Here is a 26,607-nt window from a genome sequence, read left to right on the forward strand (position 1 = left end):
CCGCGACATGTTTTAATGCCCTCCCCATTATCTTTTTCTGGGCAATTTTTTGTGCAATGTGCTTGTGAAATTCCAGCTGTAAATTTGTAGAAAAAGTATGTTAATAATACATTTACATTGTAGACGAGTGACAAAACAAAAATTTTCATTAAATACATTTAACGAGACTATTCTAATTTCATGAACTATGGATTATAATCTGTTGATATTAAATTTAATTCTAATATTCTAATAGATAATACGTAATTCTGCCTACGATTTATAATGTAATCCTTATAACTCACAATGTTGGTACAAATATTACAGACAGAGAACTATAATAAATTAATTAAATTTATGGGATACAATCCTTTGTCAGAACACCTATATACAACACATTCAAAACTAAAAATTATAGATTTGAACATATTATGTAGATTTGGTGATACCACTTATACACATCTATTACAAATAGTGATAAAAACTATTCTAATTTTTGAATGGTATTAGGCTCTATATAAAAAATATTTGAAAACATGTTTTTTTAATGCGTTCTTTAGGCATTATATAATTATTGCATGATACAAACAGTAAGAACAAAATTAGTTAATACTATATACGATTCTAACCTATATGTTTATTCTATGATATTAATACCTTAATACCAAAGGTAATTTAAATACTTACTTCTGCCAGCAGGTGGTTGATGCACGTCACTTAACTATTTTAACAAGCTTTAAATTTCATTTTCCACTTTTCAAATTAATAAAAACGTCATTGAGTCACGCACTTATAAAACAAAGAAACACAGAAAATGGCGAGATACGGGTCATGTCGTCAATATGTCATACTGCGCATGCACCATGCACTGTGCAAAGCCAAGAACCATCCCAGGATGGGATCACTCTAGAATTTGCCTAGGATATCCCAAAATTGGAGATTATTCGGCTTTTAATATCTTCATAGGATATTTCCAGGACATCCTGTTTGGATTTACCTGGGATATCCCCAACTAGGATATTGATAGGATCTACTTGTCTTATTTAAATATCATCAGGATATCCTGAGGAGTGAGATCCCCGATTAGGATATATAGGACTAAATGAGGATATCCCAGGGACGTCATGTGCTGTGTGGGTTATGTCAATTTCTGTTGATTAATTATACCTACTTATTATATTTTTCTAGTGCTGTCGATTATTTCTAAAACAAACGATTTTCTTATTTGATTCTAATTTTTAAACTAAAAAAATAGTTTGTCCGGGTTATTGTTTTTTATACATACTTATTTGGAAATTACGCCCTACTTTGACGTTAGGTATAAGAACATTTTTTTGTTAATTTGTGGTAGGTAGTTTAAAACATTAAAATTTGTCACTACGAATTGGATTAAAATCAAAAATATTTTTTCTATTTACTTAAGTGTGACATTTGTATTGGCATCACATTGACTAATGATATGATCCAACAAGATACATGATATGGCCATCAAACCTGCAGTAATCAAAATAATGTAAATAAAGTATCCATATTGCGGTCCTAAGGTCATTAGTCGGGACGAGAGACGTTTTTTAGAAGCTTATATCATAGGTATAATAACGCAGTATAAATTTTTCTTAGGTTTGTGATTTGTGTATTACATTATGAATATGATAGACACCACAACCACAGAACAGATTTGTCTGTAATCTGGGCCACAACGACGTGCCACAAATTATGTTTTGAGACGAAACAAATTACAGCGAATTATAAAACGCGAAACTCCAATACGGCTGTCATAAAAAAAACAAAATATGTTGTTTATTCGATATTAGCATAACGGTTGATACTTACTACATTTGAATTCTCCACTAACAAGTAAGGCCCGGTTGCACACACTCTTCCTAATCCTTAAACTGAACTTAAAGACGTTAAGTAAAGCTTAGGGCGTTTCATCAAAGTTAAAGTGTTACTTAAATCATGCCAAGTTAATCATAAATTAAGCCCTTGATTTTGTTGGGCTTATGAAGTTATGGAACAGATCATAACCTAAAAAATCATTAGTTACTTAATTACTTTGTTCCCATTATCCAAAAAATGGATAATTTAATTTTGAGAGACGATATAATAGATGATGATTTGGAGATATTCGAAATTATCAATCATGGAATTCCTCGTCAAGTCTTTTTAAGGCCAGATTTATTCCATTCACATGATGACAGAGCATTTTTTAGCCGATTTAGGCTGACCAAAGAAACTGTTCTACAATTATTACCATCAATTGAACCTTACATAGAACGTCCATACAACAGGTAAGTTGAACTAAACATTTATCTACCTAGGAGTGTGAGTGTCGTATACCTGTATTTACATTTGTGACGGTATATTTGCATTAAATCATGCCTACAATCTAATTTTAACATCTTCAAACTTTTAGGAACAACACTGTTACACCAATGAATCAGTTATTAATTACATTGATGTATTTTGCTTCAAATAGTCATATGGTAACTATTTCTGATGTCGGAAAAATGAATAAGTCGACAGTATGTCGGATTATCAAAAGAGTTTCTAATGCAATTGCAAGATTATATAGGGATTATATAATATTTCCTAGAAATGAGTTAGAAGTTAACCAGACCAAAAATAAATTTTTTGATATTGCTTCTTTCCCCAACGTAATTGGAGCTGTGGATGGAACCCACATTAGAATACTGTCTCCAGGTAAATATATACCTATATATATAAATATATATATTTCAATTGCTAGGTGTAAGTTTATTTTTAGGAGGAGATGATGCTGAAATATTCAGAAATAGGAAAAATTATTTTTCGATTAATGTTCAAGTAATTTCTAATGCATATTTAGAAATCACTGATTTAGTTGCCAGATGGCCAGGTTCGGTACACGATGTAACTATATTTAATAATTCCATTATCAGAAGACAATTTGAAAATGGTCAACACCCCGATTGTTTCTTACTTGGTATGTATACAATAGTGGTTATAATTTTACAGGTCTATAACATTTTTTGTAAATGTGTAGGTATTAATTACTTGACATACAATTTTCAGGTGATAGTGCTTATGCTATGAAAGATTATCTATTAACCCCATTACAAAATCCTCGAACAGAACCAGAGCAGCTTTATAATGAATCGCACATACGTACGAGAGGAGCAGTTGAGAAATTATTTGGAATCTGGAAACGGAGGTTTCCAATATTAGCGTATGGATGTCGTCTGAAGCTAGATAATATTTTAACCATCATTGTTGCGACGGCTGTGTTGTACAATATAGCTAAAAAAATGGGGGAGGCAGAGCCACCACTTCCAGCTGAAGTGGATGAACATGAATTTCAAGTGCTTTTAAGAAATGGGGATATACCAGTGGTACCTATTTTAAATCCAAACCAACTGTTAGGACCTCAAGTTAGACAGAATTTGATTATAAATTATTTTGCTAATTTGCAATAAAATTATCACATACCAAATTTTTTTTAATTCACAGTAAATCATCCTTTTCTGCTAATAAAATAGTATAGGTATAAAAGGTAAAGGAAAAAAATACATAAGGTTGGTATAAAACTTTATCATACAAAAATAGTTCTTTTAAGACAAATTGTGATACACATACTAGAGAAACTAATCATTTTATTACAAACTTGACAAAAATAAACTTCTAAAAAACATATAAACATATCTCAAGTTATAAGTCTACCACTCAATTTATCAGAAGAATAATAAAGCTAAGAATTAAAAATAAAACTAAATGGATTCACTCCTGAAGACCCTGAGATTTTTTCTAAAAATGTGTTTAATTTTCAAGTCCAGTTCTAAAGATTTCCTTCTCAATTCAAATTCTACTAAATCTCTTTCTTTTTTAATTTCCTGTTCAGCTTTAAGTCTATCTAATTCTACTTGTACCAATTCAATTTTCAGTTCGGCAAGCTTATTGTATTTTTTCGATAACTCAGAAGAAGCTAAAGTAGAAATAATAGGTCTATTCCTACTAGTCCAATGTGATGTTGAAAATAAATTATTATCATCAGTAGCTGTAGTTTCATTCAAAGGCACCTTCCTTGATGACGATTCAATTTTTTTTGCTTTTGGTAATAGTTTTGGATGTAAAGGTTTCTTAAAATCTTCTGGTTTATAGTTACCCCAGTCCGTTTTATTATTTTCGGTATTATCCTCATCATCCTGAAATAAAATAAGTTTTACTCATATAAACAATAACAATTTCTTGAACGATTCTTTTTAAATATGAAGTGTGTGTATTACCTCAACAACTTGCAGAAGTATGGCTGTGTCATCATCTATTTCTTCCATATATACGTTTTCCTGCACATTGTCACAGTCGACTTGATCTAATTCTTCTACGTCGCTATACTTATTCTTCAAGCCATATACAGTTTTCTGATTTATTATTTCCAAAGCCAAATCCAGGTTTGGATTAGTGTTGACTTCACATCTTCCTCCACCTGTGCGAATTAGAGATGCCTTTTCATCAGCAACTTCCTTCCTTGTACACTTCTTTATATTTTCATATGCTTTTTTGAGTGACGCTGTATGTCGAAATATTCCAGTACGAGACTGAGTATTAAAAATATCAGTTATTTTTTTCCATGCCTCCTCTTTATCTCTCCAAGTAACCGCATCGGACTTTTTAGACTCAATAACAGTTTTATATTCTAACATAATATTTAAAAGCAAATTTTTTTCTTGGTGCGTATAATTTGCCGAACGAGTTTTTTTTCTTTGATCTTGATCGCCCATAATAAAGTAATTAAAGCAAAACATAAACAAAAAATCAAAATAATGCACTTGTTGATACGAAACGATAACGATATAACCTAACTTTTAAGTAAAAATTAATAAGCAGAAGTTAGTTGTAGAACAAGTTCAGTTGTTCTTAAAATGTTTCGATTCACTTTGTTAAGGGAAGTCAATTACTAATTGGTGCAACAAAAATTAATTCTAAGGTCCAGTTAATAATAAACAACACTTAACAAAGTGTCGAATTTATGGAAAGTCTGTGCAACCGGGCCTTAGTGTGCTAACAATGTGTGAGTAAAAAAACTTTAATGAAAAAAAGAAATTTCTCTTTGACAAATTATTCGTCATCAAACCGCTCGAAAACAAAAGGGAACCCCCTTTTCCATGTTACGAGAACAGGTTAATTTAATGTACCTCCGATTCATTCGAGTGGTAGGTAATAAATATTGATTGCCATCGATTATGCAGAATGTAATTTAAAATGGAGGCAATTAATTGAAAATATTCATTGCATAGTCTTTTTTATATTCTGTTTAACAGTTAATTGAACATCCTTGGCTCTTTAACTGATTTATACCGGGTGGGATGGTAAAAATTTAGTGCCCCGTTTATACGTCACAAAAACTGGAGAAATAGCGTTTTTCTCATTGTCAGTAACGTTATGTTCCTGAAATACAGGGTGTTAAAGTTATTAGTTTGAAAAATGTTTTTTCTTAATTATCTTTAAATCATACAGATATAAAAATAAGAAAAACGTGGTAAACTATTTTATTCCCAGTAACAGTGGCGTAGACGAGGGTATAATTGAACGAAAAATTAAAGGATAAAACTACGTTTCCAAGAGAAACTAATGCCATTTTTTTAAGAGTAGGTATATTGTTTCATTTGTACATTACAACTGGGAGTTTTTGTCCAGAATAGAGATAAAAAAAAACTATAAAATCGACTAAACATGCAAATACGTAAAATATTTGTACATTTTAGTATTATTAAATCAATAACTTTAAATTTTCTGTGGTTATAGTAGATATGATTCTAAAATTAAGAGTTTTTTTTCATTATACTTATAGGTTTCATAGTAAATCAGGCATACCATTGCCAGCGTAAACGTGCATGTAGATTTGAGGAAAATTTTCATCCACTTCCATAATCCATTATAGAAAGGTTGACTGGCGTTTTGCAATTTAATAAATAATTATTTTCTAACCAGCCTCTTTTAAAATAGATTTTTTTGTATTTTGATGGATTTATCCGATTTCTGTCAAAAAATGTCCCAGAGAAATTTATAAATAAATAAAATAAACTTAAAGCTTAAATTTTACCTACCTTATAAAAAAAGGCAAAATATTTAAGAGGCAGTTCCCATTAAATACAGTATTATAATAAAGTGCTTCATCTAACAAAGTACAATACCTTATCACGACAATACACTTCTGAGTACATACTTAAAAAACATAAAATCATTTTTGATATCTTTTGTATAAACTCCTTAATAATTATATCAATACACTACTAGGCACTTGAAGAAAACAGAAGATCACTTTTAACGTATTTTTTTATAAACTGTAACTCCCCTTGATGCATTAATTGTAGGATTTATAAATAAATCTTAGTAGTTGTGAGTAATATATAATAAGCAAGTAGTAATGTATTATAACTACACCAAGTTACTTCATATTTTTCTCATAATTTGAAAATTGTCAACTTATTAGAATCATCCTTGTCCTCGTTAAGAATAAAATAAGTGGTGACCACAGTATAATTATGTTGTGATGTAATCAAAACATTTACTTTAATTATTTAATATTACCTACCTTGTGTTCAAGTTGAATTTTGGTTTTACATAGAACAATATTGTATGTATCGTTTTCTTTGTAATAATGTATGCATTATCTCAGAATGCGCATACGGCCTATTGTTGGATTGTACTAGGAACAAAGCTTTTTTTAACTTTGACCGTTTTGCTTTCCGAACAAGCAGATCACTGAACCTAATCATCGTATTAATGGGATCAGTGTCTGAAAACCCTTTGAAACTTCCATACTGAAAATTTGAAGTATTTCTATCTCACTCAGTCAGTCGATATTTTTGCTAATTGTGAAATAAAATGATTTTAGTAAGAAATCTTTTATATGAACAGACATTCCATACATAATCTTATTACGTCTTATGGGCATGAATTTCAGGTAATATCGAAAATGATTGAAATTATAAGACGTTGACGATTACAGAAACAAAATTTTAAAATAGAAACCGGGCTATATACGTTTCTGAAGGTTTTTGAGCTCTGAATTCGAATCATATTTCAATATTACTCCATCACGTCAAATTTTCGAGATATTCTAATCTAAACGTGAGAAAAACGTTCTTTCGCTTTATTTGGGGCAAGGTTAGCATGATATATGTCAATGATATATATCCGATATATATCATTGATATCTATCACGATATTTATTCCTTGATATATATCATGATATTTATAAAAATTTAAATAATGATTCCTACTGGTTTAAAGTTGCTAAAACTATTAGCAGATGGCAGCAAAACCATATGCTATTCGTTGACGAACATGTTTATGTGATTCCCCGAATGTTTCAACAAAGTAAAATTGAATGAATATTTTTATTTCATTATTTCTCCAGTCAATTCGAGCAGGTGCTATGTGTTTGTATTTGTTTGAACATTTATGAAATTTATGCTGACTTGGCGTAAATTGGTTAGTTTTCGTAGTACTTAATATTCACACAAATATTTTTTATTAGTTTCAGAATTTATATTTATTTTCTCGTTCCTGTTTTTGATATTTGGAATAAAAATATTTACCTAAATAATTTCTTAATTTTATTTCGCTACTATATTATACATAAACTAATCAATTAAAAAAAATAAATATCAAGACTTGATATATAGCGGATATATGTATATCAAGATATATATCTGCTATTTGATATTTATCATAAATATCATGATATTTGCCAACTTCGATTTGGGGTTATGGTACATCACGAGATAATTTTTCTTAACAAAATTCGTTATAACATGTAAGTACTACTCTTCCCCTTCAAAATCCATTTTGAATCGTTCAACAGGTACAGTCAGAAAGAGAGGAGAATCAAATTACAAACACCTAAATTCCCAACGGGCTTCAGGTTTTCGGTATTACGAATTTTACAAATTTCAAAATGGCAGATCCAATATAGAAATGAAAAAAAATTGTCGAATATTACACACTAGAATAAAATAGATATAAATTTTATCATTTAACGCAACATTTTTATAAAAAAATTCATAAAAACTATTCATTGCCCGTTTCGCTATAAACAATTCTGACATTGAAGTTAAGAAGGCTCTATAGTAAATAGGCAACCAGCAATACATTTTTATAGATTTCATTACACAGTGTCTAAATATGAATTAATGCACAAATAACGGACTTTCCCCCACTTTAACGCAGATTGTTTATAAAATGGAACTGAAATTATTTTTTGGTGTAAAGAAATTTGTAATTTACTATGCCGCTTGTTCAAAAGCGACAAATTACAAATTTCTTTACACCAAGAAATAATTTGAGTTTCAAACTAAGTCCGTTTTGTAGAAAATTTGTGTTAGAATTTTTTATTCGCTAAGTCAGGAAAGGGTAGGAGTAAATAAATATGACGGTGAACAAAATAAAATTTATTTATATATAAAAATGTACACAGTAATCATTTAACAAATAAAACTCATATTTACAAAACAAACTAGCAAAAATACTGATCTCTTTTAGGTAGAAATGGTATTTATGTTACAATATATAAATATATCTATGAATTAAAAATGGGAACAGCTATAAGGATCACATCTTTTACAGGTTCGGAAAGTCCCCATGGGACATCGGCCATTACGTGAGAGCTATAAAGTAAGTCATAGAAATCCGTGCGATAGAGAAGGATGGCTATAATGAAGGCGTCTCATAGTCACCGCCCGTTTCGCCCTTCCACAAATAAGATCCACTTCCACTTGTAATTCAGCGACCGGTGGTCATCTTTGTTTTCGTTGTTTGCCTTTTCTTTAATGATGTCACTACTTATACAATTCCGATATGTTAATACAATCCGTTAACAGAGGGCAAAGTATACTTAAATAACAACTAAATGAACTTTAAATACAGCTGAGCACTATACTCCATTTGAATAACTTCTCAGTAGGGGGAAACGAGGTCACTAGATTTACAAGCAGAGGTATCTACTAGCTACTGTAAAAAGTTTTGTTTGTTACGTGTAGTGCTGCCCTCTGTTAACGGATTCTATTAACATATCGGAATACCGGAGTCGGAATTGTATAAGTAGTGACATCTATTAAAGAAAAGGCAAACGACGAAAACAAAGATGACCACCGGTCGCTGAATTACAAGTGGAAGTGGATTTTATTTGTGGAAGGGCGAAACGGGCGGTGACTATGAGACGCCTTCATTATAGCCATCCTTCTCTATCGCACGGATTTCTATGACTTACTTTATCGCTCTCACGTAACGGCCGATGTACCACGGGGACTTTACGAACCTGTATAAGTATTACATTCGTAAGGCAAAAGTTGAACCATGAACTCTATTAAGTAAAAAAATATATAAAAGATACACGTATTAATAATATCCGAAATTAAAGTCCAGTTTGTTCCAAATTTCATATCATTTAAAACGAGATCCAAAGCACTCAAGTTGATTGTTTCAAAATATATTTCCTATAAATCAAACTAACCCGGCATCCTTACACATTCCATAGAATATCGTTTCTGGATTTTCCAATAAATTGGCCGGCGTGTCGAACTCCACGATTTCACCTTTATCCAACACTATGACCCTATCCGAATCCATGATCGTGTTCAACCTGTGGGCTATTGTAAGAACCGTGCTATTTTTGAATTCCGTCCTGATCGTTGTCTGAATCAGATCGTCGGTTTCTAAATCGACGGCTGCCGTGGCTTCGTCCAGGATCAGCACTTTAGTTTTCCTGAGGAGAGCCCTGGCCAAGCAAATGAGCTGCCTCTGGCCTACCGAGAGATTATCTCCTCCCTCAGACATGTGCTGACTAAGACCGGCGGGAAGGCCTAAAGAAATAGGAATATATTGAAGTGTAGTAATTATTATGTACAGGGTGTTTCAATATTCTATTACTCTCTGATCACGAGAAGACGACTTTGTTTCGCTTAGTCGCTAGAGGGTAGCGTCAAAGCAACTAAAAGTTTTACAAACTTTTCGACTTATTTGCACTCGGTGCACACCGAGAATATGCAAATCAGTAAAAAATGTTAGTTTTTTTTTTTAATAACACACCTAAATAACCTAAATGGCGTATACATATGTATTTTTTTGTAAGTGACCTTAATCACAAAGGCATGGATTCTTCAAGTGTTTATCTCTCATAAATTTTTCATTTTTCTAAAGGTTTTCTAGTCATCACTGCGTTTTCGATACAAATCTGATTTGACGTCCTCTAATGGATAAACGATACAACTTTTACTAGAAGGGAGGATATTAAAACATCCTGTATAAAAGACATTGATGAGATAGCTTTTTAAATTTTTCAAACACTACAATTTGCCACGAGTATTTAAAAAAAATCCTAGTTAAAAATAAAAGTGTGTGTGTGTGTGTACTTACTGCTCACAAAAACTTTCAGATGGGCGTGTTCCAGAGCCCCCCATACCTCTTCGTCGGAGTGCTTGTCGAAAGGATCCAAATTCATGCGGAGAGTTCCGGAAAACAACACGGCGTCTTGGGGAATAATCGTTAAACGGGACCTTAAGGTATGTAACCCTAATTCCGCGATATTGATACCATCGATGCAAATTTGTCCTTGAGCGGCCTCGATAATCCTAAAAGTTATAAAAATTATATCTACGGCTTTTGATTAAATAACGATAATCAGAAATAAGTAACGATTACAGTTCAGGTTATGAGGTTTGTAACAGGGTCATACTTGGTTCACTTTTCCAATTTTCATTTCAGTCGTTTACTAGACGCCATTCATAGCGGTCAGTCAGCTGTTTTGTGCATTTGTTTTATACGTCTGCATAAACTACTGTTAAATTATTGTCTCCAGATGTATTTAAATAACTACAAAGAACTTGTAAAAACAGGCAATTTTACAAGCAGTAAAAATAAGATATATTTCTTCAAATATATTTTTTATACATTGCCTAAGTTCCTCAAAGTTCACTTTTCTACTGAAATAAACCTAGATTTTCAAATGACCCCAAAACAATCGCAATGATTGTTGGATCAATTTCTAGAATTTTTTCATCAATTTCAGTCATTTTGGGATACATTTAACTTACCGCGTATCCTCCATGTTGCCCTTTTAAACACCTAGTTAATACCTCACCTTTGAACCAAATTAACAAATAGTGTTGGATATTTCTCAGTGGGAACTTTTCTTTGTTGCAGTTGCATTTCGTCAACACTCCTCGTTAATTGCTATTATTAAAAAAATGTATAAACAAAAAGTCTACGCACTCATCACTCGGATTACAACAATTAAAACAAAAGGAGGTTAGAAACGTACTTTAATTTTCAATGTGATTTGTTTTATTATGAATATTTTCATTATTTTGCAATTTCTAATGGGAGAATGGACATTATTTCTAATGGCAGTTTTTTAGTAAACTTAAATATCCTCACGAGCTGTGAAAAACATCTTGATGGCTTAAAAGATAACGACACACAAACTGTGGAATATCCTAAATGAATTAAAAAATTGCTTTAGTGAACCGAATCCAACTGTGTTACAAGTCTCCAAACCAAACCATAATGACAACTAAATTTACCTGAATAATGACAAGGTCAAACTAGATTTCCCTGCACCGGTCCTCCCTACAATGCCGACCTTTTCCCCACCCTTAATATGGAAATCGACGCCTTTTAAAACCAGCTCCAAACCGGGCCGATACCTTACGGCGTACTTCTTAAATTCAATTGATCCTTGCTCTGGCCAAACTGACGATACATTTTTGTTGGGTAATTCCCAAGGTGCTTCTTGTGTAGTTTCGCCGTACTCCTTGATACGTTCCACTGCCACTATATTAGTCTCCACGTCGGACGTCATTCTTACCAACCAGTTGAGAGTTTGCGTGATCTATAAAGTTTTGATAACATTGAAATAGAAATGGAAAAATCACAAAATTTAAAAGCTAAAATTTCTCCCAAGCTACTCGTATTTCTGTAATACCCAAAGGTTTAAAAATGCTGAAACGTCACAACCATTAACATGTGTAACGTCACATTTATTAATTTTATTGCAACTTTTCTGCCATTAGAAATGACTATATTAATGGTAGATCTTTTTGGAAGATTTTTTGGATTCAATTTTTGAGAAAAACTGAAGTACATCTTCATTTATTTTTAGTGACTTTTTGTAATGTGATACATTTTAATTATAAGTGGAAAACTTCTCGAAACTTGAGTTTGGGACATCTGAACTACTTTTTGACCGTCTCCTTGGAAAATAAGAGAAATCTCCAAAAGTTCCCTTAAAAATTAATGAATTTACAAGCCCCTTATTCCCGTCAGAAGACATATTTTGTCGTTTCACAACTACTAGTAGCAATGTCTCAAAATTTATTTTTTAGATTTTTCCAATTTAAAACTTGGCATATCTGAATCTTTGCCAAAAGATTTGCAATTACAGTTACGAATAAATTAGTAAAATTTTAATAAAACAGCTGTAATAATTTTATTTGCTTGAAAGTTTTTCTATCACAATGACGTAATAACCATTCGATGCTTTAAAAACTGTATGTTTTGAAGATATACTAAGCAGAATACATAATAGGATACACTATTGGACTAATTTTACGTTTGGGAGCTTTTCCATATTTCCCAAAGAAAAAGACATGTATTTCAGATTTCTTGGGGTCCGTTTTTGAGAAACGGTTATAACTATATCTTGATTTATTTAATTAATTTTGCCTAATGTCACATGTTTGAGTTATAAATAAAAGAAAGACAACTAAAGATGAAAACAGTTTGATTAAGACTGGGACATTTGAACTACCTCGTCCGTCTCATCAGAGAATACATGTAAAATCACAAAATTAGACTTTCCTCTATAATAATGAACTATGTTAAGGGTAAGATCGGTTAATGTAAAAGCTCAAGACCCCTTTCTATATGTTACATAGACCGAATTTCTGTCATAACAAATTTTAGATACAATTAAATCATATTTACCTGTAATGCGTACGAAACGGATAGACCAACCAACGCAGGATCCTGTTCCCTTCCTATAACGACGAACAAGGATGCAAAGAGTATAATCAAGTTACCAATCATTTCCAGCCTTATGGACAACCATCTGTTTGAAATGCCACTCGGATAGTAACAGATCTGATTCAGATCCACTTTTTTCTCTGATTCGTTAATAAATCTCTCTTGCTGCCCATAAGCTCTGATTGCTTGTACTCCCGTCACGGTTTCCCCGAAATGCGAATATATGGGGGAACGCGATATGGATTCTAATCTTTTCAATTGACGGGAAGTGGCGACATAAAATCTCTGAATGAAGTAATACAACAGCGCGATGGGTACGATTACGATCAAAAACAAAACGGTGGTGTAACTTATAACGGCCATAGTCCCTATAACCTAAAACATACATTGTTAGAATATTGCTTATTTTATAGGAGACACTATAGAACACAAGCAAAGCAGTTATATTTAAATTAAATTTGACAATACATGCAAAAAAAATATTTAATAATGTGCAAGATTTTTAGTTAGACAAAACTATTCTCATAAAAAATAACCCTACAGCGATTCCTTTGGCGTAAGGTTTGTTACATTGGTTTTTAATTTTTTTCATCAAAAAAAATAAAGAAAAGTGACAGTACATAGACACCAACTATAAAAACCACTATTCAAAAATCCACAAAAGAGACATTTCCTGGACTATGCCTAAATGTCATATATGTCGAGGCATTTTATGTGTATAATACAGTTAGACAATGAAAATACTAATTGTGACTCTCCAATAAAATCTCTGTCACCCTTGTTGACAGTATAATTATGACGGGTCCACCTAACGCATCCGGTTATACCGGATGTTGACGTCATCTTCGTTATTTTAAATGGAACACCCTGTATATTATTGCAATTTTCGATTCTACGTCAATTTTTAGGTGAACTTTCATAAAGGTTTCATATTCTTAAAGTTAACCGTAAAAAAAATAAAAAAGCACTGCCTAATACAGAAAAATGTGTATTTTACAATTATAAAGTTAGAACGATAAAATTTATAGGGGACATAACTAAAACTGTAAGCTTCCCTGTCATAATTTCAAAATGACTTAATTTCATACAGGGTGGTAGAAATTTAATGCCGAATTTAGTCAACTTTAAACCATCTTAAGTTTTTTTGAATTGGAAGACCCTGTATATTTTTGTGCAACCTATACTGGAACCGTTAGGTGGATGCCATTATTTTAGTTAAAAAGGGCATGCCCGAAAACACTATTGCCCATATTTTCAAAATTAAAATCGAAGTAGTCTCTGAAATATGTCTAACATCTCGTCACTGTGGAACACCCTGTATAACGAATTTAATACATGAATGTGATGATAAGAACCGTAATCATTCCAAAAGAATAAACGATGCTATAATGGTGATTTGACGATGTAAATGATGTAACACAAAACATATCGATAACAAATAGCAACTCGACACACAATAATAATAAAAAATAAATAGACCTACCCTTATGGTGGTTTGTATCATAACTTGCAAATTCATGGGTAATATTATATCCACGCCGTTTACATCGTTTGAAAATCTGGCCAATATACGTCCCATCGGAGTGACGTCAAAAAATGCAGACGGTAATCTCAAAACATTACTCAACAAAAATCTGTGAATTTTGATTGCTCCGTCCAAGGTAGCTTTAGTGAATAATAAATTGGAAGCTACTGTGCAAATTACTAGAAACAAAATACCATGTGATTGGAGTAAAATTTTTGGGAGAAATGAAGAAAATTTAAAATCAAAGCAAAAAAATTCAAAAATTAAAATGTATAAAACTCATTTTTAAATATAACTGCTGATAAATTCAATTTTATCATACAATAAATGAACTCTGTTACTCCGTAACAATTAAACGGAAGCTCGACATCGATATCGGACAAATACATAGAAAATCGAGTCAACTCGTACCAACTGGAATAATTTCGCAAAAATACATAGACTGACACTGACACTTATTAGAGGAACATTGTGAATTTCATTCGCTGCATTCAACGATGCAATGGATAGATTCACTTCTGAGGAACACACAGAAATCGCTACAAACGTTAGTGGACGGTGTCAACAACATTTACAAAAATCGCAGTGCAGGCAAAGCAAAAAATACAAATCATACAAACAGAACAAAAAAAAATCTACTCTTGAAAAAACATAAGAAAGAAAATAGTTTAACAAAGACATAAAAATTACAAATACCTTTTTTTACATACATATATATCTTTTATTTAATAATTCAATGCTATTCAAAAGTGATGATAAAAGTCGCTCTTTACACTTAATTTACACTTCTATTTGAGAAATTGTGAAATTGTGCAATAAATAATACTGGAAAGCATATAAATGTTTTCAAAATTTTCAGTTCCTGCATCATAAAATAAGTTTTTTAACTGCTATACCACATATTTTAGATATTCGGTTTTTAAAAACAGACTGATTTTCGAAACGTCAATAATTTTTTGAAGTGTGCTTTTTTCATTGTGAGATCTTCGGTTAAGCAAAAGTATTTTCATAAAAAATAATTAATATATCAACTGACATGAAAGCATTCTTAACTTTTACGCAAAAGTGTTTTTTATGTAATTGGATATCAGTTATGCCTTATTAGTTATTGTTAATATAACTGCCTTGAGAAAGTTATCTAACCGCATAGAAACAAGCGATTCAATCTCGCAATGTCATCGGTAAAATGGTATCCAAAGAGTTAATATTTTTTGAAAATCTGTTTAAGATCCATCTTGCCGTTTTGACATCGTAAAATGCTGTGAAAGGCACTCGCATTACACTCAATTGTGCAGCTGCTTCAACGATCCTATGAAATGTGTGAGTATCGCAAGAAACATTGTATCACAAAAATGTTAAAGAAAGCAAAATATGTTAAAATACAAATGGTGTAAAGCGAAGCCAAATAAAAGCAATAAAGCAAAGAAGTGGAAGGCTTAGGCGCAAGTTCATTTCTTGTAAAGTTGTTCTAAATCCTGTCAGGTGGTTAAAGCACGTTATTATTAAAAGCTGTAGATACAAAATAAATTTATCGTATAAAAATGAGCAAAGTTTGTCTTTAATGAAGGCAACAGTTATTTAAATTATAACTTGTAACCCAAGATATTAATGCTAAAAATGTACACAATCTTTATTAGAAGCATAGTAGTTTTTATTAATAATTTGACTAATTAAATTATTAAACTTCATGTATGTCTAAAAATGAAAAAAATTGTTTTATTTATTACATTCGCAAAATAAATCATCAGGACTAAAATATTCAGGAAAGTTAATATATACAAAGTGTTTCATAACTCAACCGACGCAGAGCAGAGCGTTATTTTTTAAAAAAATTTGTAAGAATATAAAAATGTCTAAAATTAAATTTCTTGTAATAATGGTAAAACTATTTAAAAATTGACATACTGATAAAAAAATCGATATCAACAAATTCATATTTCTAGGAATTAAAGATAAAAACAAACGCAAATCATGTACCAAATTTGGCTGGTCTATATTAAGGCATTATTGTTTTTCAAAATTTAACACTCATCTTCAGAGGCCAATAACTCTTCAATGGTATATCCCAGAAAAAAAAATTTACATAACAAATCGGCATATTTTAAGATCCTCTACGCGTGCGTGCTCTGTGTTGGTAGAGTTAATGAAACACCCTGTACATATAATCAATTATATTACATTAAGTAATAGTTATATGATAATATGCACAGAAGAAAATGTTTCAATCATCCTGTGGACATACTTGCTAAGAAACAAAAAACCAAATGTCTACTTACTAAAAAAAAAAAAAACATTATTTATATACATAACACTTACCATGGGCGATTCCGAGAGCCCCGTATACTCCGAGATATAAATCCCTTTTGGCCGTATTAACAGTTCCGTTCACATAAAGGGTAGTGTCGTCGGCCCAGACACCTAACCAGAGGTTCGATCCAATACTAAAACCTTGAAGTCCCACTTGTAGAAATATGGTACCAATCGTGAAAATAATCCCAATTGATTTCAAATAATACTTATACACGACCCCTTTAACTCGACCCGTCTCCGCCTTTTCTATCTCTATAAGTTTTCCCTTACGAGACTCGTTGTTGGACTCTATCGAACCAGTCCTATGCCGTAAGCTTTTGTTGATACTGATGGTGGACATTCGGCGTTGGAGGGATCCATTACGGACACGGTCGGAGCCACTTTCGGAATGGGATTCGGAGACCCTCGATCTATGTCGGCTTAGCCGTCTCGTTACTTCTTCGGATATAACTGTACCGACTAACTGATCCTTTATTTCGTCCAAAACTACAAAAAACTTGAATCAAGTATCTCATGGAACTAAGTGCTTAAAAAATTAGACTTGATATGAGCCATTACCACCTATAACATAAAGCCTCACTGGTAATCACGATTTTAAATAATTTTATGTAGAACTACTATGTGTGATATGTTTTTATTATACAGGGTAGGAAAGTGCCGATGGTCTATCTGAAGTTACGTGAGAGCAATAAAGTAAGCCATAGAAATCCATGCGATAGAGAAGGATGGCTATAATGAAGGCTTCTCTTAGTCACCGCCCGTTTTGCCCTTCCACAAATAAGATCCACTTCTTATTTGTGGAAGGGCGAAATAGGCGTTGACTATTGGACGCCTTCATTATAGCCATCCTTGTCTATAACATGGATTTCTATGGCTTACTTTATCGCTCTCACGTAACTTCTGATAGACCATCTAGACTTTCCTACACTGTATTTTGCTTTATTTTGGTAACTTAAACAGATTGTAAATTTTTTACTGACTAATTTCTGTCACCACTGCAGTGGCGTCACATGCAAAGCTTTATTATCTAGGTGGTACCACGTAATTATTGAATGCTGTTTGAAAATGAAATATGTGAAGTTTTACTTCCTATTATTAGACGTTCACATCCTGTTTTAGCAGAATGCAAAATCGGTTCACTCCAACAGACTGCTATCAAAGACTATAAAATAATCTAATAGCTGCCGTTTCGTTGTAACACTATCTATTAATAAAAAATTTCACTTTTTATGCAATTTGTATACAACATAGTAATTGATATGAACTCCTATATAAATGCAACAGTTCAACAATTTTCACTCAGCCAGAAGAAGCTAAGTAAATATAGTATTGTACCTCTAACTTAGAGTATGGATATTCTTTATATGAACATGGTGAATTATGTTTACACTTTAGAGAGGTTTAATGTATTTTCTGAGGAAATGGACAAGTAGTTCAAATGTCCCAATGATTGTGAAGATTCAGAAATCAGTCAGAAAAAAAGTTGATGAGTGGCCACAGGACAAGAATGAATTTATATTTAAAATGGGCAACACTAAAAATTTTAATGTGTTTGATTTTTATTTTAATTCAGTTAAGTTCACATTTTTTTAATCTAATACCTAAGATTTTTGATATCGAAAACATTGTTTCACCTCATCTGATGTTATTTTTAAATTAATTTTATAGAATTGGTTGGAATTTACTTAATACCTTTTACTTTATTGTTCTTAACTCATACTTTGACAAATATAAACTTCAAAATTTTATCATTTATTTTTTTTTTTGAGACCATTTTAAATTAATTTATAAAATTACTTCACCTTAAAACTTAAGAATATTTGCGAACAAATGGAACTTACCATCGTCCGTATCCACATCTTCCGTGATATGTTGCAATAGAAACTCGGCAAAAGCACCTTTCTTGTCCAACAACTCTTGATAGGTGCCACTCTCCGACACCTCGCCATCTTTTATCACGATTATGGAATCAGTTTGCGGCAAATATGTGATACTGTGAGTTACCAGTACTTTCGTTTTGTGGTGCAACAGTCCCTTAGGCCCTATAACTTTATCGAATATGTGTTTACCGACGTGGCTGTCCACCGCACTCAAAGGATCATCCAAAAAGTAGACATCGGCATCAGCGTAGACGGCTCTGGCCAAACTAATTCTTTGCTTTTGCCCGCCGGACAAATTTATACCCTTCTCGCCTACTTCCGTCTGGTCCCCACCCGGCAGCATTTCAAAATCGGCCTTAAGGGCACATGCTTCAATAACTTTGTTATACAGTTCTTTGTGGAATTCCTTCCCGAATAAAATATTATCTTTCAACGTGGCGTTTTGAATCCAGGCTTGTTGCGAGACGTAAGCGATCGAACCCACCGTGTTCACCCTGCCCGACACTTTCTCCATCTCGCCCAAGAAGGCCGATATTAAACTGGATTTTCCAGAACCGACAGTGCCAACGACAGCGGTCAATGTTTGTTTCTTCAAATAAATATTGATGTTCTTCAAAACGGGATCGTCGCCCCAAGAAAATGTCCCCTTCTCGATAATTAAAGGATCGGCTACAAAAAGGAAAATTTTTTAGTGAAAAACTATAAATAGAATAAAGAGCGTTTACCTTCAAACGAATCGTGTGTTACGTTATTTGGGTCCAGTTCTTCTGCATTCATAAACCTATTGATTCTTTTTACCGAGACGTACGTCTAAAATTCAGAAGATATTAGAAAGTTGCATGGAAAATATATTATTCCTTATTTTTTTCAAAGGTCCAATTAACAGTTTACATTTGTATCTTGCAAGCTACACAGAAACATAAGGAATAATATCATCAATAACGAATCGATGCTATCGGAAAAGGAAAAATGTGCCTCAAGCTTTAATAATGAAAATTTAATACCAAAAAAAAAAAATAAAATTTAAGTTTAAATTTTGCAATTATTTCTCCTTTTTCCAGTATCCACCAGCGACAAAACAAAATTTAAAACCAAACCACCTACGAATATCGAAACAGAGAACGGAGAAAAAAAAATTTTTCGTCAGTGACGAATTTCTTATGTTTCTTAAATATACAGGATATAACTTTAAATAGGGGTTTTCAGATGGAATTTGGGAAAACAAACTTATGAGTTTCTAAAGGACAAAGATAGCCTCCTTGTAAATATGACTCCCCGTTTAAAGTTACAGCATGTAGGACACAAGGACAATTAATATTAATCTCCATTATTAGTAGTTGATTTTAGGTTTTTTTTTTCTATAATTATATACTAGTTTTACTACTGAAATCATGCTGCTAAACACGTATCGTTCAAGACTTGACAGTATTTAAAAATAGTAAAAAGTTTTTCCCAAGCTGAATAAATTATATTGATGGAGCAGTTTTGAAGAAAAATTTTTTTTTATTCCATACAAAAATGTCGGCTTACTTGTACTAAGTTCGATATCAACATGGGTAACATGCTCATCGGCATCCTTAATATATTGAAGAGGGAGATAGATACATAGGCCTTATTCGCATCAAGAATGTTGTTCTCATCCACCAATGCGAAGGTAGCAAATGTGACAAGAGAGACCTAGAACATGCACAAGAAACTTAGCTGCATCTTCTTTAAACGATTTATATAATTACTATTGGGATAACAGTAAACATCACCTCATTACTGAGAAAGATCGCTTATATCATATTAAAAAACTGATGAATTGCATTAAATATTTGAAGTAAATGTTTTGGACTGAGTCATAAAAACGGGAAGCAACCTTAACTAATTGAGGAAACATAAATAATTTTCTATTTAAGTGATTTATCCAGTCTGATTACTAAAATGGAAAGCTCTCTCTGGTTTTAACTTCAAATCGACGTGGCTTTGATTAAAATTAAAAGATTTGTTTTGTTTCATTGTTAGCTAGAGAAAGTTGACTGTCATTATATATTTTTGTATCTTTTTTTATGCACAAAACAATTGAAAATAAAAAAATAAAATAATGAAAGTGCATATGTATATTAAATATTTTAAGTATATCTTTTTTAAAAAGCATATAAAAAATGGGAACTGACCCTTTTCTAACTGACAAACATGAAGAACTTTCTATTTAAATGATCCACTGTTTTCAGGTTACTTGAGAAATAGAAAGCTCTCACTGGTTTTAACCTCAAATTGACATCAATTTGATTAAAACTAAAAGATATGCGTTTTGTCACATTTTAGCTAAAAAATTGGCTGCTATGATAAATTTTGTACCTCTTTTTCTACACAAAATAATAAAAGATATAGAAGTTTTCGGTTTTTGCTGGCTATAACGTTGCAATAAAGTTCAATGGAATTAAATACGAATATAAAAAAAAAAATTAAACTTACCAAAAATGGAGCACACGACCAAATAAAGGAGGTGCCAGCCTGTAAGTAAGCCGACGTTTTCAAAACCTTTATCTCCTTGTTACGTATCTTCAACACCTGATTTTCAAAACTGGGCTCCCATGCATACAACTTCAGAACCTTAATTCCATTCAAAATCTCGTTCATCAATTTCACACGTTCATCCTTATACTTCATCTGCTTGATTTGCATGGTCTTAATTTTATTCGCAATGAACCCGTTCAGTGGAATCAGAATTATCATAACGGCTAACCCGGCAAGCACTGACGGGCCCAACTCATTCCACAAGAAATACAGAGACAAAATAATTTGGAATGGCGCTGACCATAACAGGTTTAGAAAGGTGGTCAACTCAACAAATCTCTGTGCATCAACGGCCATCAAGTTAACGATTTCTCCCACCGTAGTTTCTTTGCGGGCGCTGTTGGATATTTTCAAAGATTTCCTATAAATTGTGGATATTAAAGCTGTTCGAATCCTCAATCCGACTATGAACATTTTGTTGAAGTACTGCGCCATTAACAAAGTTTGTATCGTTGCCGTTATAAAAAGCAATGCGCTGAAAAAATAACCCCTCCATTCGTATTGCCCCTCTCTTACATACGTAATAATATACCTAAAAGAAAAATCAATGTAATTAAAAGCAAACGAACCTAACAAATTCTTACCCTAAAATTTGGGGACTCGCAAAAGTCAAAACGTCCTGTATTAGTTTCAGTATTGCCCCGAATACGAACATGGGCCAGAAAGACTTCAGTAAAGCTGGTAAAATGGATGCTTCTTTTTTCTTCTTGCTGTTGACAAAAGCTACGCTGTCAATATCGGATTTAAATTGCGCATTTTGAGTGGCGGAGTAACTGAAAAAGAATATTTTGTTTTTTTACTTTATCATTAAATTTAAAGCAGTGAAGCATGAGGCAGCTGTACAACGTAACAAACAGGGAGTTGAAAAAGTTGCTTCTAGGAAAAATCTAGGAATACTTTTTGAAAAAACAACTTCTTTAAACAATATGAATAACAACTGTGAAGCTTTAAAAACATTGAAAAATGGAAAAAAATGGATGTATAAGTGGTGTATATTTAATCATTTCTAGGCCACCATAACAAATTTTTTATCACACAAATAAATTCCAAATAAAATTACAAAAAAATATAGTGTTAGAAATTTGACTGCTGTAACTGTAATAGGTAGCAGTATACATCGTACATATTCCAAATTCAATCATTTTTGAGAAAAAAAATTATCAAAACCAAGTTGTCGTATAAAAGTTTAATTAATTCAGAAATCTCGACATAACTTCGTGCACGGAATAAAGAAAGTTCGACACAATATGACAACAGAGCAACGGAATGACAGTGATACGTTGCTAGCAGAACAATCAGTTGGTGTTTGACAATTTGACATTCATGCCTGTTACTGGTGACGTTAGATTTTTCTAGGTTTTTCCCTTGTTTTTTAAAGTATTTAGCATATATCTCAATGTCTTCTCTATACGGCTATTCTATTCAAAAATAAAACTTCAAAACTATTAACTGTCTTAAAATTGTTTTAATTTATTAATAATTTTTCCTTTAATTGATTATTTTTTGATCTTCCCTCATTCACTATAAGCAATTCACAAAAAAATGTCACAGACACTAACCTTCCACTTTTTTCCAACACCTTCAGCCAGTGTTTCTCAAATAACGGTACGACTTCCTTGGATGTATCTACGGGGTTCATATCCCACAAATCTGTCGTTTCCAAAGGTTTCCGAAAGCCGGTCCAAGCCAGAGAATCGAACCAAGAGAACAATAAGCGTGACAAGAAGCTGACATTTTCTTCCGGGCAAGGTCTCTAAATCGTAAAAGAAGATTAGTCCCTCTTAAAATAAATCGATAACGAAAATTTACCTCGGTTTTAGGATATATCGATTCTCTAGGCCGTTGGTCTGCAAAGCAGTTGAGTAGAAACATTAACAAAACCAGGGGGTAGTAAATCATGTAAGTGACATAAGAATTATTGGATTCCGGTGGAATTTCGCCCTTCTGGGCGCTCCTAATCTCAGATCGAAACTGAACAGCGCCGCATACCGCCAACAAAAGCCAGAACAGAAATAACAGCCCTGAAGAAGGTAGGCCATGTTTCCTGTTGTATACAATCAGAAGTGCAGATAGAGCCTAAAAATAAATCTATTTTATTAAGCTAATATCTTATACAGGGTGTCTTGGTACTTGATACAAAAAAGTCGAGTACAAATAGATGAGGTCAAAATAATATCAGTTATTCATATAAATTTATACGGGCCTTCGTTAATGAATTACGGGCCGATATCACACGCATACAGCTTGTTTTTTATGTTGTAAGTGAAATTTCGTTATGCCCAGAATGCCAGGAACGGACTATGCCCAATGGTTTTCTTTATTTTAAATTATTTTTTTAACTAACTTATTTTTAAGGCCCATATGAAAAAAAATTATATGAAGAACTCATATTATTTTGACCTCATCTATTTGTACTTGACTTTTTTGTATCAAGTACTGGGACACCCTGTATACATTGTCATTATTTAAAAGATTTTTAAGTTTCATAAAATTTAAATTGTCAGATAGTTGATAGATATTTACAAATTGCTGAATGTATGTAAGTCTTTAAGGAATAATTCGAAATTTACAATTTTTCAGCTTCTATAATTTAATACATACACGTAAATATGAATTTTTGACTGAAATAATAATATGTTCATCCATCCCTCCTTTAATACATTATCAAGAACTATCTAATATAATAACATTAAACCAGAACAATAACAGAAAATAACACTAATACTATTTTGAAACGGCGCAAAGCTACAACAAGTGTTCAAAATGACCTCCCTCAGACGTGACACAAGATTCAACTCTTCGCCTCATTGATTGTCGTATTCGCGCAATTATTCCTGGTATATTTCTTATTGCAATAAAAAATACGCGTTAAGATGTTTTATTTTTTTGCATCAAAACGGCGCCAGCCACATACGAAGAAAAGGCAAGAGAGATTTTTTGTCACAAATTGAACGAGGAATTCAAAAATGATTTTTAATTTGTAATATGTCAGTGGCGTACCATTTTTTTCTTTAAAAAAATTGAGATTATTACCCGTACGCGCGCCAATGATGAACATAAAATTCTTAATTGCATGTCAAAAAATGCGCAATAACTACCTCTTAAAACCCACCAAATTTCATTAGCACATCTCGACCGGTTTCAGAATAAATTAAATCGTCAGTTTTTAAGAAAAACTTTGACACCCTGTATGTCGGAAAACGAATCATTTGCGGACATACGTTTATAAGCAAACTGCCATTATTTTCTCATGTAGAATCACCCCCTCAAATGTGTCGCACTTATTTACCAGCACCCTGTATATCTATATGTATCAAACCCCCTCCCCTCCGTTCGCGCTTTGATATTTTAAACCAAAATTACATAAAATGTGTGCCGACTTAAGATAAAAATATGTGCTAAATTTCAAATAAATATCTCTACAGTCACCGGAGTTATCATAATAAAAATCACTTTTTAAATTTTAATTTTGACATCGTGTATTTTGAAAACGGGGCTCCGAAATAAAATCGGCATAAGAAAAGTCACATTATATTAGTCCAAGGAATATGTGGTTAACGGGTTGACCTACTAATTTGTAACACCTTGTATAGTTAGTATATACAAGTAGGAAGTAGGCATACCTAAGTCATTCAAAACAGGAAATTTTTTACTTAAATAAGTATATATTTTTTATTGGAGGTATTCAGTTAAAATGTAAAAAATGTTTTAGAGATAAATCATCGAACAGAGAGACTACTTTATGTGACTGATAAATTTACAAATCTATGTACGATTTGCTTTTGATTATTAAAATAGTTATTAAATGGGGATTACCCTAAATAATGATTTTAAAAAATTAATATCAATAATATCACACTATATATAATCAAATACGCAATACTTACAAATGTGAACAGCTTAATAAGTGGTGAATATATATCCACACTGTAAACATTATCACTGTTAGTTGATTGAAAGGCATTCACTAAATCCGATAAACATAAGATGGAAAGAATTCCCGTAACTACAAGTTTCGATATATTTAACCAGTTCCATGGTATGTCTCGTCTTTTACTTTTAATTAAATAGTACACTTCGAAACTAGAAAACGCCCACAAAAAGAAACAAGGAATCCACACTAGCACAGTTTTTTGAAAACATTTGGTGAAATCTGGATCATTAGTATTCCATGTTAAATTAGTATTCTGCAAAATAAAAATCTCATTAGAATATATAAAGATGCGTATGTAACAATACTTTAGAATTAATAAATAAGTAAGTAAATAATCGGTCACAAAAAGGCAGATTGAAAGTTGAATTATTTAAAATATTTAAATATTGTATTAATAAAAAGAGTAGGTACTCACCCAAAATTCACTGCCACAGAAATTATCTAATGTAGAATTCGACATTTTGCGAGTTTCAAAAATAGCTTAATTCTTTGCTAAAAAATGAGAATATTTTTTTAATCAAGACTAGATGTTTTAAAAAATTATAAATAAAAACTTGTGTTTTTCCATTGTTTATATACTTTTCTCATTTATATAGCAAATAAACCGACATTTTTTTAATAGTGATTTTTATTTATTTTAGTACTTAGTAGTAGTTTATATTTTTAATTTATCTTAGTACTGGTACCGAAAATCAAATATTACGAATTAACACCGACCGACCACTACAGGTACCTTTCTAACCAAAACCATGCAAGGGCTATTGATAACTGACGGATAAACACTAAACAGATTGAAGCGGGTTAATTACGAATAAGCGCGGGTATACGTTATCGTACTCCTTATCTGGTGACGCAAGTCACTTAAATTTAAGTCAGTATGTGAACTCTGTGGAATAAGTATTATAATTTTAAAATGAAACTAGGATCTAACTAATGAAACTTTGACATATCTTTTTTTTACAATGAAATCCCTATCCAAAATGCCTTTTCATGTTTACCATATGGGTTCTCGGAAATTTTGATCGTATTATTGTATCAGTGATCTTGTTGTTTGAAAAGCAAACTGGTTAAAATCAAAATTGGTTCGGAAAGAGATCTAGTTGATCAGATTTTAATCATACGTTCTGATTCTGATCCTTTCGACCCGACACCGACACAATCAGGGGAAACCAACTGAAAACACCGGACCTCAACCCACTGGATTTCTTTTTGTGGGGTGCTGGTATACAGTAAACAAATTAATACACCTGAGCAGTTAGAGGAAAGAATAAATAATGCTTTTCATTCATTTTTTTCCAATAATTAACGTTTTGATGAAGAAAATATACATTTTGCTCTAAAAAACGTTTCTAATTTAAAAAAATGAATAGAAATGAAAAATTACTCGTTGCATTGATTTTCAAAAACGACAAATT

General features: G+C 32.1%; 4 protein-coding genes and 1 long non-coding RNA gene across 7 annotated transcripts in view; 2 read left to right on the plus strand and 3 right to left on the minus strand.

Annotated features, from left to right (window-relative positions):
- LOC108908893 (PIH1 domain-containing protein 1) overlaps positions 1-26,607 on the plus strand; it is an 83,792-nt gene that overhangs the window by 15,670 nt on the left and 41,515 nt on the right. For 2 of the 3 annotated variants that reach the window (XM_018713071.2, XM_023454864.1), the window contains one exon: positions 10,394-10,520. The gene's annotated coding sequence lies outside the window, so the exon portion shown is untranslated. Of the gene's footprint in view, positions 1-4,934; positions 5,027-10,393; positions 10,521-26,607 lie in introns of those variants that run through there. The other variant, XM_018713072.2, reaches the window with a different exon arrangement.
- On the minus strand, positions 16-1,112 carry LOC111691676. Its single transcript, XR_002763018.1, has 2 exons — positions 667-1,112; positions 16-76 (listed from the first exon to the last, which is right to left on the minus strand). It is a non-coding gene; the product is annotated as an uncharacterized LOC111691676 (long non-coding RNA).
- On the plus strand, positions 1,788-3,443 carry LOC108908891 (putative nuclease HARBI1). Its single transcript, XM_018713069.2, has 4 exons — positions 1,788-2,270; positions 2,396-2,682; positions 2,747-2,944; positions 3,034-3,443. The coding sequence occupies exons 1-4, from the start codon at positions 2,056-2,058 to the stop codon at positions 3,432-3,434; spliced, it is 1,101 nt and encodes a 366-aa protein (XP_018568585.1). The 5' UTR covers positions 1,788-2,055; the 3' UTR covers positions 3,435-3,443.
- On the minus strand, positions 3,558-4,856 carry LOC108908892. The gene is made up of 2 exons (XM_018713070.2): positions 4,242-4,856; positions 3,558-4,160 (listed from the first exon to the last, which is right to left on the minus strand). Exons 1-2 carry the CDS (start codon positions 4,758-4,760, stop codon positions 3,726-3,728), a joined length of 954 nt encoding a protein of 317 aa, XP_018568586.1. The 5' UTR covers positions 4,761-4,856; the 3' UTR covers positions 3,558-3,725.
- LOC111691273 (multidrug resistance-associated protein 1-like) lies at positions 9,191-25,949 on the minus strand. The gene is made up of 15 exons (XM_018713066.2): positions 25,608-25,949; positions 25,146-25,445; positions 23,068-23,334; positions 22,818-23,011; positions 21,843-22,031; positions 21,157-21,790; positions 20,227-20,373; positions 19,422-19,506; positions 18,658-19,365; positions 16,823-17,302; positions 14,465-14,685; positions 12,943-13,356; positions 11,541-11,848; positions 10,375-10,589; positions 9,191-9,821 (listed from the first exon to the last, which is right to left on the minus strand). Exons 1-15 carry the CDS (start codon positions 25,650-25,652, stop codon positions 9,463-9,465), a joined length of 4,566 nt encoding a protein of 1,521 aa, XP_018568582.1. The 5' UTR covers positions 25,653-25,949; the 3' UTR covers positions 9,191-9,462.

Source organism: Anoplophora glabripennis, unplaced genomic scaffold (assembly GCF_000390285.2).
Source record: "Anoplophora glabripennis isolate ALB-LARVAE unplaced genomic scaffold, Agla_2.0 scaffold428, whole genome shotgun sequence".
Taxonomy (NCBI): Eukaryota; Metazoa; Arthropoda; class Insecta; order Coleoptera; family Cerambycidae; genus Anoplophora; species Anoplophora glabripennis.